General features: G+C 30.1%; 1 protein-coding gene across 1 annotated transcript in view; it reads right to left on the bottom strand.

Moving 5' to 3' along the window:
* LOC106460108 (glycine--tRNA ligase-like) overlaps window positions 1-12503 on the bottom strand; it is a 39802-nt gene that overhangs the window by 18928 nt on the left and 8371 nt on the right. The window contains exons 4-8 of the mRNA XM_013919792.2: window positions 9999-10140; window positions 8474-8562; window positions 6969-7045; window positions 4377-4522; window positions 1373-1522 (exon numbers count right to left, since the gene is read on the bottom strand). Of these exons, the coding sequence (XP_013775246.1) occupies window positions 1373-1522; window positions 4377-4522; window positions 6969-7045; window positions 8474-8562; window positions 9999-10140 (604 nt within the window). The remainder of the gene's footprint in view (window positions 1-1372; window positions 1523-4376; window positions 4523-6968; window positions 7046-8473; window positions 8563-9998; window positions 10141-12503) is intronic.

Genomic DNA, 12503 nt, shown 5'->3' with positions numbered 1-12503 from the left:
CACAACATTATGTAGAGGTAAGAACCTCTGGAATCACTACTTCTCTCTTTAATCCATGAACACAACCCACAACATTATGTACAGGTAAGAACCTCTGGAATTACTACTTCATGAATTAGAGAGAGAATAATGTTGTGGGTTGTGAGAGGTTCTTACCTCTACAGGAATCACTACTTCTCTCTCTAATTCAGGAACACAAATCACATAATATTACATAAAGGTGTGAACCTGGAATCAATACTTCTCCCCTAGATTATGTGGACACAAATCACATAATAGTACATGTAGGAACCTAAAAACCTTCCTTCTAAAAGCTAAAGCTAATACATAAAGGAATAAAACTTCAGTATTCATGAAATAAACATTCATTGCTAAGAAGAAATTTAATTTGAAAAAGGTTCACAGGTTTACCTTTTTTGTTTTGTTTTGAGAATGGCACAAGCCTAAAATTAAAAAAAATGACTTCAGGATTAGCAGCTGGTCATTTTTAGTAAGTACAATTATTAATTTATGTATTTAATACCTTATTATTTAAGTCAGTCCATTTTTAACCACAACGTATTAATTTCCTCATAATTATCATAGAATAAGATATCAAACATTATAAAATGATCGTATAGAAACATTTAGTTCAGGTTAGGTAGACCATGACCAGCTGAAAACTGTAGTTTCATGTCATATCAGCTCATCAAGGTTCATTGTAAAGTTTGGTACCCGATATCTGATATTACAGAAATTTAACAAACAAAATTTAAAAACAAAAAACTAATATTTCATGTTACATATGACGTTAAATAGGTTTGGACATATGCACGGTTATATGTGAGGGTAAGTAAGTTTTGAAATATACACAAAGTTTATAAGAAAAAATCAGATTATTTCAAAATAAAAACAAACTGAAGAAAAATGTTCATGATATATTGATTTATTCTCCTTTTTCAAAAATCATGTTTACCTGAATAAAATAATCTGCTGTTATTTGACATGAAATGTTCTAACTTTTTAATACTATTAAAAATACATTGTCATTGAGCTTCAACTAAGGGATTATTATACATAAATTCTTTTTGGTTCCTTTACAGGCACTGCCTTAACTGCTAGATGTGTTAATATAATCTCATGGAAGAAATTCTGCACCAAAAATATCAACAAATACAGAAAGAATCAATTAATACTTATTGAAAAAATAAAATAAAATATTTCAACCTAATTCCTAAATCATTAGACTTGAATACACCATTCTCTGCCAAGAACAGGATATGGGTTAAGACAGGCTAATGTCATTGAAACCTCCAGAATTTATTCCTGGGTTTAGAGCAAGCAAAAATGTACGTAGAGTAATTTCTCAATAAATTTATAATGATTGCTTTACCTGACACGAATAAGCCCAGAGCGTGGAGAAATCTCGTTTCTGAAAGAGTTTCCTATCTGGGCAGCAGCAAAAGGCAGCTTGCTCTGGTTAAACTCCAGGAGTCGTTTGAAGTTTACAAATATACCTTGTGCTGTCTCTGGTCGTAGAAACCTGAAGGAGAAAAAACATTAGGGATATAAGGTCCAAAAACTTTAATCTTGCTTTTATTTAATACAAACTAGATTTGAAATAAAAAAAATTCTCAGAAATTGATTAAAATATAAAAATATTAACATTATTTCTTTAGTAGAGAAAAAATACTTTCCAGACTGATTCAATACTAAATAATGTACATCCTATACCACAGTCCAATTGATCAGTTTAAATTATTTTTTCTGTAAAAGCTAGGATGACACAAAAGTATTAACTTTAAACTGAATATTATGTTATATAGTGATTGTAACAGTGGCATTTGTAGATACAAGATATGATTTTATTACAGCCCAACAGAATGAAAAGAAATGTTATTTTCATTAATCAAAGCAGCGGCATTACTGTACTTAAATATTACTGAATGTACTGAATATGTACTGAATATTAAGTTATATATTGATTGTAACATGGCATTTGTAGATATATGATATGATTTTATTACAGCCCAACAGAATGAAAAGAAATGTTATTTTCATTAATTAAAGCAGTAGCATTACTGTACTTAAAAAAGATTTGGGGTTTTGTTACATAGATGCAGTAAGTTTTAGCATTTCAGTACGATATGGATCATGGTATTCTATTCTGATTTTTCAAGACGCTAACTAGGGGTTCGAGGCACTGTCAAACAGAATCAGGACACGGCCCCATGTGCCAGTGCCTAGCAATTCCTCTGAATCATAGTATCTTAGGCATGGCACACTTATTATTTGTGTGATAAAAATAATGACAAGTTAAACCACTTGAAGTACAATAGTTATGAATCAGAAATCAGCCAATATTGGGGCTTAATGTAGCATTTTGTGTCAGTGTCATAGGACCCATCCCATTTTAGAAAAACAAATGTCAGTCTCTTCATAAGTGATAATGATAATATATTTTAAAATATATGATAACCCCCACATTTTTAACACAGAATCGTTAAACAGCACATGTTTATCAGCTTCGTGCTACATGGAAAACGGTATCTCAACTTGAAATATTACCATTTGCATAAAGACATGGCACGCAAAATGCACCAATGGAATCCTGTACTCACTTCACATAAACAAATGTATTTATAGTGTGAGAAATCTGAAAATACAAAAGTCCTAATGAAGTTTGTTTGATGGAAAAGTTGAACATTATATTTTTACTTAAAGCATTGTTTACCATCTTTCTTTGATAGATTTTTTACATCCTTCAGTGAACAATACATTCTACTTTGATCATTGTATATTAAGCCTATTCAGGTAGTCTTATTGGAAAATCAAAAGATACTTTTTATTGTGGCAGAGGTAAACAGTGTTTCAAAGATGTTAGACAAACATCATTTATACTATTCAATACATAAAACAAGAGATTTCAAAAGTCAAAACATCACATAAACTTGGGCATTGGGAGCTCCTACTGAAAAAACAAACTATTCAATGAAGATACTTCAACTTTAGAGGGATTTTATTACTTTTATAACCACTTTCTAGTAACTTATGGTACTATCTTATTTCAATATTATACAAGATTGAAAAGCCTTCAATATGGTCATTCAGCAAAGATAGTGCTTGCTATCATGACTTGATGACACAAAACAAAAAATATATTAAACTGCTTTCAAAACTCTTATTATAAATGAATTTACTGTACATAGGCCTATTTCAAGTACAACTTAATGGTAGTAGAAACACGTACAGTTTGAACTAATGTTTCTTTCTTTTTTCTCATTAGATCATTCAATATGATTATAATTTTCTATAAATATGTATTTTAAGAGTCGTAATTTTGAATGTAAAAATTATAAGTTTTTGTCAATTATGTAATAGTATTTATAAAATTAGGAATTTGGAATGTAACTGCCTAATGGAAATGTTGCCAATACTTAATACCTCCAATAGTCTATGTAAACTCTTTTACGCATATACGAGTTAAACCAAGTTTCAAGCTATGACAAAAAGGTACAATGCATATATTTCATTGTTAAACATATCAAAATTTACTAATGAATGTCAGTGTTTTCATTTCAAAGAAAAAAGTCCTCTATAACAGTTCAGAAATAATAATGACAAAGTCCTTTGAAATCAATAAAAACCTATATATATAAACTTAAAATGATAGGAATTTTGTCCATTTTTGATAAATACAAATATATAGTATAAATATATTCATAAATCAGTTGAGTGAAATACTATGTGTTCAAAATATTACTTAAGATTGGTAGGACCTAACAAGAATATCAGACCATTCCTCATTAAAAATTCAAATTTTGTACTATTGTATTTATAAAACTTTGCAAATCTGAATTGGGGCACTGAATGCGAGATAATAAACAAAATAAAATGAAATGCATAGCTGTTTTCCCACACATTGTTTGAGGGTTTATTTAGTACTAACATATGTACGTACAAAGGTTTTGCTGTAATTACATCAAACCTCTCTTTTCTTGTTACTAAACCCAGAACTAAATCAATGTAAAAAACATAACATACATTTTTACAATCATATAAACACCATTAGACTCGTATGGAAAACAAGATAAGCCTATTTTTACTTCAGAGAACTTATTATAATACCATGGTATGTAAATTGTCTTTAGATAAAACGATAAGCTGTTCAAACTTATAAAACCTTACAAAAATACTTGTTTTTAAAACCAGTCGAGCATGGGATATACTCAAAGCAAGTGAATTTTTTAATCGATATAAAAATAAGGTTTTCTAAAACAAATGTATTTTTTCAACTTTGAATGTGCTTGTTTCAAAACTTTCATGCAACAATACAATTGTAGAAATGTTGACTTGGAAGCTGACAGAATGTAGCACTATCTCTGTAACAGACTTACCCTTTTACCAGGCCAGTAGGCCCTATTGAGGTACTAAACATCAGGTTAAACTCCATTGCATCGGAAAGATCATTGCCAGTTACTGGGGATTTCATATTAAATCTTCTAAGTACTGCATTCATCTCCTCTTTATTCATGCCATCTAACTGTTAGCAAAACAAGATTAACAGTCATTCGAAATATAAAAATTAGTAATAAAACAATTTCATATCACAACAGCAATATTTTATATCATTTCTATAAGTTAAACTTAAAATAATGATAGGAATTTTATCCAAATATATAATATAAATATTATTTAAGATTGGTAGGACCTAACAAGAATATCAGACCATTTCTCTAATGAACTGCTTCCAAATCTCTTGAGGACATTGAAACAGAAAAACAACACAAAGTCTGGTTCTAGGGAAACCCCATAATAGTTCAATGGATCTAAGATCTGGTGACTTGATGTGCAAGAGACATCCACTAAATTTTTCTCATGCTAGACAAACCGATGTACAACAAACTCTTGCTAAGTAAATAACTGCACTATCATCTTGAAAGATACCAACACCAGAGGGATACAAGTACTGCAATACGGGATAAGCTTGACCTTCTAAAACGTACCTTCTTTACTCCCTAAAGGTTGGAATTAAACGGTTGGAGTGTATGCTTGCACATTCCTACATATGCAAACACCTTTTTTAAAGCAATTAGTGACATGTATAAACACTACCATGTTATGCCACATAATTGAGTTTTTTATAGTTTTCTCTAATGCTGATAGACTCTACCATGATGTGCCACAATTGAGTTTTTTTAGTGTTTCCTCACACCAATTTATTCTACCATGATATGCCACATCATTGAGTTTTTATACTTTTCTCTCACACTGATTGACTCTACCATAATATGCCACATGACTGAGTTTTTATACTTTTCTATAACACTGATTGACTCTACCATAATATGCCACATAATTGAGTTTTTATAGTTTTCTCTCACACTGATTGACTCTACAATAATATGCCACATGATTGAGTTTTTATAGTTTTTTATAACACTGATTGACTCTACAATAATATACCACATGATTGAGTTTTTGTACTTTTCTTTCACACTGATTGACTCTACAATAATATGCCACATGATTGAGTTTTTATACTTTTCTCTCACACTGATTGATTCTTCCATAATATGCCACATGATTGAGTTTTTATACTTTTCTATAACACCGATTGACTCTACCATAATATGCCACATGATTGAGTTTTATAGTTTTCTATAACACTGATTGACTGTATCATAATATGCCACATGATTGAGTTTTTATAGTTTTCTCTCACACTGATTGATTCTACCATAATATGCCACATGATTGAGTTTTTATAGTTTTCTCTCACACTGATTGATTCTACCATAATATGCCACATGATTGAGTTTTTATAGTTTTCTATAACACTGATTGACTCTACATAATATGCCACATGATTGAGTTTTTATAGTTTTCTCTCACACTGATTGACTCTACAATAATATGCCACATGATTGAGTTTTTATACTTTTCTCTCACACTGATTGATTCTACCATAATATGCCACATGATTGAGTTTTTATAGTTTTCTCTAACACTGATTACTGGTGACCAGCATTGAACTCTGTTATCTTTTGCTTTGTTTCAAAATGCAACTCAATGTTTGAGAGGGTCCTGGCCACAGGTGGCCTTCCTGCTATCGTTCCACATTGCAATTAAGGTTGTTTTTTTAGCAGCATTCCATGCTGATAAAGGAGATAGTATTGTTTTTAATACAGCAATCTTTTTGGTCTTCCTTACATTATAAGCTGGCCCCTACTATACCATCGCTTTTTCAAAGTCTGTTAGATCTTTCCCAAGGCAAAATGTATGGATCATAGTATAGATGGATTATTCATATACACACATTTTGGGCATTTGAGACTTATACTTTATGCAAGTTGAATCTTTCATGTTTAGGTTTAGATGTCTATGAACTTAGAAGGGTGTTTCTGCTGTATCCTTTTCATCTTCTGTCTGTAAATTATTAATAAAACATTGTCTACCATATTCTTTATGTACTTAAGTGACATGCCACTTATATGTTATTTTAATCATTCATACAACTTTTTTTAATAATCAATTGCCCTATTCAGTCGAAAGGTAAGGGCTACCTCATTAGTTGATGTTTTTAATTTAAATTATTTGACTCTCTAACTAAATTACTGGCATTATAATGAGTATAACTTGCATGTAAATATATGTAAAAACTACTTTCATTTGGAGAACCAAGTTGTTATAAAAATTAATAAAAATTTCAATGAAATGTAATACTATAATTCAGTTGTACAAAATATTTTAAAGCACAAAAGTGGACCATGTTTGTTGCGATAAAATCATTAAAAATTTTTTTACCATGTGAACATGCTCTTCCAATGATATTTAAAAAATGCAAGATCACATCAACTTGTCCAAAATTAAATATATCTTCACGCTTTAACTTGCTCTGCTCTTCTTGTATAACCGAAGGAATAGACGAGCCTAAACTTATTATTTTTCTTCATCTTCAATAATCATAACAGAAGAGTAAAACTTACCTTTACAATAATATCTTCATACTCAGCCTTTTGTTCTGCTGTTGTTTTTTTATCCATCATCATTTTCTCCAAGTGAGCTACAACCACAGAAAACTTCACTATTTACAGGTGTCAGTGCCAAGATTAAGTTTTGGTATATAGAAAATAGGAACAATGTTGTTAAATTACACATTTTAACTCATGATGCTGATTTCTGAGACATAAAATCTGGGACAAAGACATCTTTCTCAATCTATAACGAGCTACAACCACAGAAAACTTCACTATTTACAGGTTTCAGCAACAACATTGTTCCTATTTTCTATATACCAAAACTTAATCTTGGCAAAATACACATATTAACTCATGATGCTGATTTCTGAGACATAAAATCTGGGACAAAGACATCTTTCTCCATCGTGTACATAGACTAAAAGTTTAAGTAAAATGTGCAACTTTAGATGTTTTCCTTCACAACATAGTTCCCAGACTTTTAACATCTACTTATTTCACATGTCAGTTAAACATCAATAACACCCAATCAGAACTAAAAATTAACCCATAAATAACACAACTATTCCAATATACTTAGAACATGAAACATCACAAAACAAAAACTTATAATGATTAGAATGCTTTAACTCATCAACTGGGTACCCTTGCTGTCATAACCCTAATAATATTTCACAATGTTCGGCAAGTTTAGGAGATTTAAGTCAGTTCTATGCCCATATAATAAGCTAGCTATGTTAAATAATCCTCGTAATAAAAGACGTATATAAATCAAATAATAGAGGAAAAATAAAAAAACAGAAAATTAACGAATCTAACATTAATGAAATAATGGAAAATAACTATATTTAATGTATTTTTATATGTAATAATTATCAGTGAAACTTATAAACTTAACTTTAATTGGCATTTTATCTGTATAATAAAGAAGTCATCCTAATATTAGTACTACATATGTTAAATACCATTTTTACAGTTTCTTAAGTGCTAAACTTTTTCTGAGTTAAATGGATATAAATACTTCAGTCAGTAACATTAGTTTTCAACCTTGTTGTATAAAACTGAGAAAAATAGCTTTCGACAAAATAAAAAAAATTCAAAGTAAAATATTAAAGTACAGTAATATTTTTAATAACTTACATTACAATCAAGATAATCTAAAATATTTAACCAGCTTACAGAATATAATACAACAGACTGCCGAGTCTTTGATTTTTTTTAAAAGTTCCACTAAATGTTATATCCTGAACATACAAAGAAACAATCCATTTTTCACATTTAACATATCATTTGAAGATGTTACTTTTACATTAATTAATGTGGCTGTAAGTTAAAAAACATTAGAAAAATAATGTAAAACTTTACAAAAACTTCTGTGATAAAAGTAATTGTGATATAGTTTCACTTCTTTATAATAATATTTTTATGCAACTTTATAAATATTAGAACCAATGATAAGTTTGAACTTGTACTTCAAAGATTTTTTCTTTAGATCAATTAATACACATATGTACCTTTTATTAGGTGATCTAATCGAAAACATTCTCCATTTTTCACATCTTTCACCATTAGATCAGCAAAACGATCAACGTGACCAGAAGCTCTGCAGAATAATTCATCAAGTATATGAACTTATCTTTGTTGGTTTATACAAAGTAGATAACAAGAGACATTGGCATATCAATCAAACAACAACTGTTTTTTTTTTATTTATAGTAAAATACCAGTACTTAATTAAATCATAATTCAAAATTTGTAACATACAATATAAAAACACTACATATAATGTCTTCTTGAAGATTAGAATAAAAGAAAAAGCTAAAATTATAGCTTTTTTTCTCTTTCTCTCTCCAATTGGACATAATGACAATGCAAAGCAAAACTTCGTGCAGCACAAGTCCTTTTCTAGATGTATTTATCTTTAAAAATGCTTAGACATTTAGTTTACAAAAGAAAAATATAAACTTGTAGCTTTTTTTCTTAACGTATTTGGATTAATTTCTTTTTCATTTGTTCTCTTAGTACCCGCTTTCAACGAACTCTTATTCTAATTTGTCATCATGTTAAGTTGAGATGGACTTGAACTCTTTGAGATAACTATTCATCTATCATAAAGAAAGAGAACCTTTTAATAAATTATCTAAGGGTTTAGATGCACCCTGGGTCATTTTCTGTACTTTTTAAGTGTCGTTTTAACGGCAATTTTTAAAGAAGAAATTTATGAGTAATTTTAAGATCTTTACATAAGTTTCACATGGTCTTTTCAATAGTATCAACTTTTCAAAAGTGCTTGTCAAGCATGCAAATGACCATCTCTTTTCCCCAGCAAATACACCTTCACACTTGCATTCCTCTCCAGCTGGTTCAACTTGAATTTCTTTGTCAGTCCTTTTTCTATCTCTATGATAACATTTTTTCTGCCCCTATCCCAATGATTTTTGTGTATTTAAAAGCTCACTACAGTGCAACAATTTCGCTGGAAGACATTTATGCAATTGCTTCTGACTCATTACTTCCTTGCCAATTATCACATTTTGTCCAGTCACTTAACATTTTATAAAACATTCTTAGATATTCCAGTTGGACATGTTTACAGTTACAATACCAGATTATAAGTTTGATGCCTGACCATTCCAATTTCAACACCCACCCCCAATTTTCCATCAAATTTACATTAATCTCAAGACTGATTTAAAGTGACTAAAAAAAATATAAAAATTCACAAATCCACAGAAAATTCTCACCTTTGACCTATAAGCTTGTTCAAAAGAAGTAAACTATGAATCTTTAGCTTCTAACAGTTACATTATTTCAGTAACTTTTACTGGTTCAAGCACTGAAGATAACTATACCAATAAAAAAGTAAAATTTATGAACTTTATAAGATATTATCGTACACTATTTCTCCATACACAAAAAACTTAAAAGTGAAAACTCTATTTCACTTTCCATACAGGTGAGTTTTCCCAATACTTTGCTACTCATTTTGGAAAAAATTTGATATCTTCATCAACAAAAACTCATATGTAACACACTCACTTAAGAACGGGTTCAGGAGTCAACATGGTGCAGTCCACTTCCAACATCTGTTCTTCTAAGACAAAGTGACTACGCCAAGCATTTAACATGTTGGTTTTCATAGCACACCCCATTGGACCAAAGTCAAACTGTCCCGCAATACCTAAATTTGAAATACAAGCTGTAATCCAACAGCACCTATGTGGCATTCATACTAAATACAAGCTGTAATTCAACAGCACCTATGTGATATTCATACTAAATATCATACAAGCTGTAATCAAACAGCACCTATGTGACATTCATACTAAATACAAGCTGTAATCCAACAGCACCTATGTGGCATTCATACTAAATACAAGATGCAATCCAACAGCACCTATGTGGCATTCATACTAAATACAAACTGTAATCCAACAGCACCTATGTGGCATTCATACTAAATACAAGCTGTAATCCAACATCACCTATGTGGCATTCATACTATTATAATCTTAGTAAAACACATAGGTTCAAGAAATCAGTTTAACACAAAGATACAATACCCTACAACCCGAGCACCTTTGAAAGGTAGACCTTTCTTCTTCAGGGGCAAACTGATCATGAAAGGCCCATCTTTTGAAAATGCCCAGGTTATAGGGTATTGTATCTTTGTATGGCATTCATACTATACATGTATAAGGTACGATTAATGACATCAAAACACTCTCTTAGACACCTAGTATTCTGAAGAACTTTCCCAAGTTATCAAAATATTCAAATTTACTCATTTTGCAGTCAAGCCATCTTAAGCTATTTACAAATTATGAAAATAGTGCAATAAAAAAATAACAATCACTTTTAATGGAAAAATGAATTTATTAAAATTGTTTAAACTACTTAAATCACAAATATTTAGTTTAATTAAAGACATTTGGAACTTATTTGGAAAAAGTGTTTTGAGGATCTTTCTCGGTCATTTAATAAGAATGCAGATACTCAGGCTTGTTCTATGAATATGTTTCCTTTGAGACTAAACTATTCACAAAATCATGTATGAATATCATTATTTATTAATATTATTATCATTGAATAATCAATTGCATATTATTACATTTTTTTTTCATTTAGACTAACATGTACACTTCAAGAGAGTTGTAAAATCTGAAAGTACACAGAAATGGTGAAAATTGGTGTAGAGATACAAAATAATTATGTGATAAACATTTTGATAACAGTCTTCAATGGGATTGATAAAAGATTATTAGATTAAAACCTTGACCATTTAATAAGTTTTTTCCTCTACAGCTACCTTTAAAATTCCTTTCTATTTTGTAATGATTATTTTTTAAAGATATAATATTCTGTCCACGACTTCAAGTTTGCAACAGTGCTGTGAAATTGATATTCTTCTGATAAAGCAATCAGGGCTACAAGACAATTCTCACCAATTACATATTCCCCATTCATTCAAATAAACTCATCCCTGAGCTCTCAACTCAAATCAAACATAAAAGCAATCAACACAAATTATACACTGAGTTCCTATGTTGGGTGCCAGTTGTAATGACTATTTTTATAGAAATAATATTCCACTGACCAGGGCTTGAACCCAGGATCTCCACCTTATGCTAGCACCCTTGAGACTAGAAGTCTTACAACTACAAGCCTCAAACACCTATCTTAACTGTTACAATTTACACGTTAAGAAGCTTCTTTCTGTAATGGGTAAAGCTAGTGTAGTTAATACATGTTTACCAAAATGTACCATCCCAATACTGACTTGTGGTGTTGTTACATTCAAAGCATTACAACCATCCAAACAGGCTAAGCTGTGAAATTTCTCCTGTAGTGGGTGACTTGTTTGAGGCAGAGAATAACACAAGGTGGAACTGGCTATAGCCAAGTCACAATTATGCTAACTAAATACAAGAGCAGATGCATTAAAATTCACAAAAAGTCTACCTGCATATACATGAATAAAACATATTTGTATTGCTGCTATAAGAAGATAACCTAATGCCAGTTTTCATACATCAAAGTGTAAAACTTTATCACAACTTATTTATTTGAAACAAAAGTTGAGAAAAATCTCAATCCATAAAGTAGTTACCCTAAAGTAATCACAAAGCAAACAGCTGTTACCTTGTCTTTAAAAAAACTAAATACATTGTTATGTGTAATATTTACTATTTTACTGGCTAAGATAATAATTCTGTAATAAACTATAATTTAGAAAATATAGTTTCAAATCATTTGCTTTTATACAAGTAGAAAAATGTGAATAAACTTTTAGAGAGAAAAAAATAAAGCACCTTTAAAAACTATGGTCATAATTTATTAACTTGGCGACATTTCAAGCAAATGTTCTTTTTCAAGCCAGAAAAAATCTTGTTTCTGGATTGAAAACGAACGTTTACTAGAAAAGTCGCCAAGTTAATAAATTATGGCCATAGTTTTTAAAGGTGATTTTTTTTTCTCTAAAAGTTGCCAAGTTAATAAATTATGACCATAGTTTTTAAAGGTGATTTTTTTTTCTCTAAAAGT

The sequence above is a fragment of the Limulus polyphemus genome, unplaced genomic scaffold (genome assembly GCF_000517525.1).
Source record: "Limulus polyphemus unplaced genomic scaffold, Limulus_polyphemus-2.1.2 Scaffold710, whole genome shotgun sequence".
Classification (NCBI taxonomy): domain Eukaryota; kingdom Metazoa; phylum Arthropoda; class Merostomata; order Xiphosura; family Limulidae; genus Limulus; species Limulus polyphemus.
Note: the sequence above shows the minus strand (reverse complement) of the source record. Positions and strands in the feature narration are given on the sequence as shown.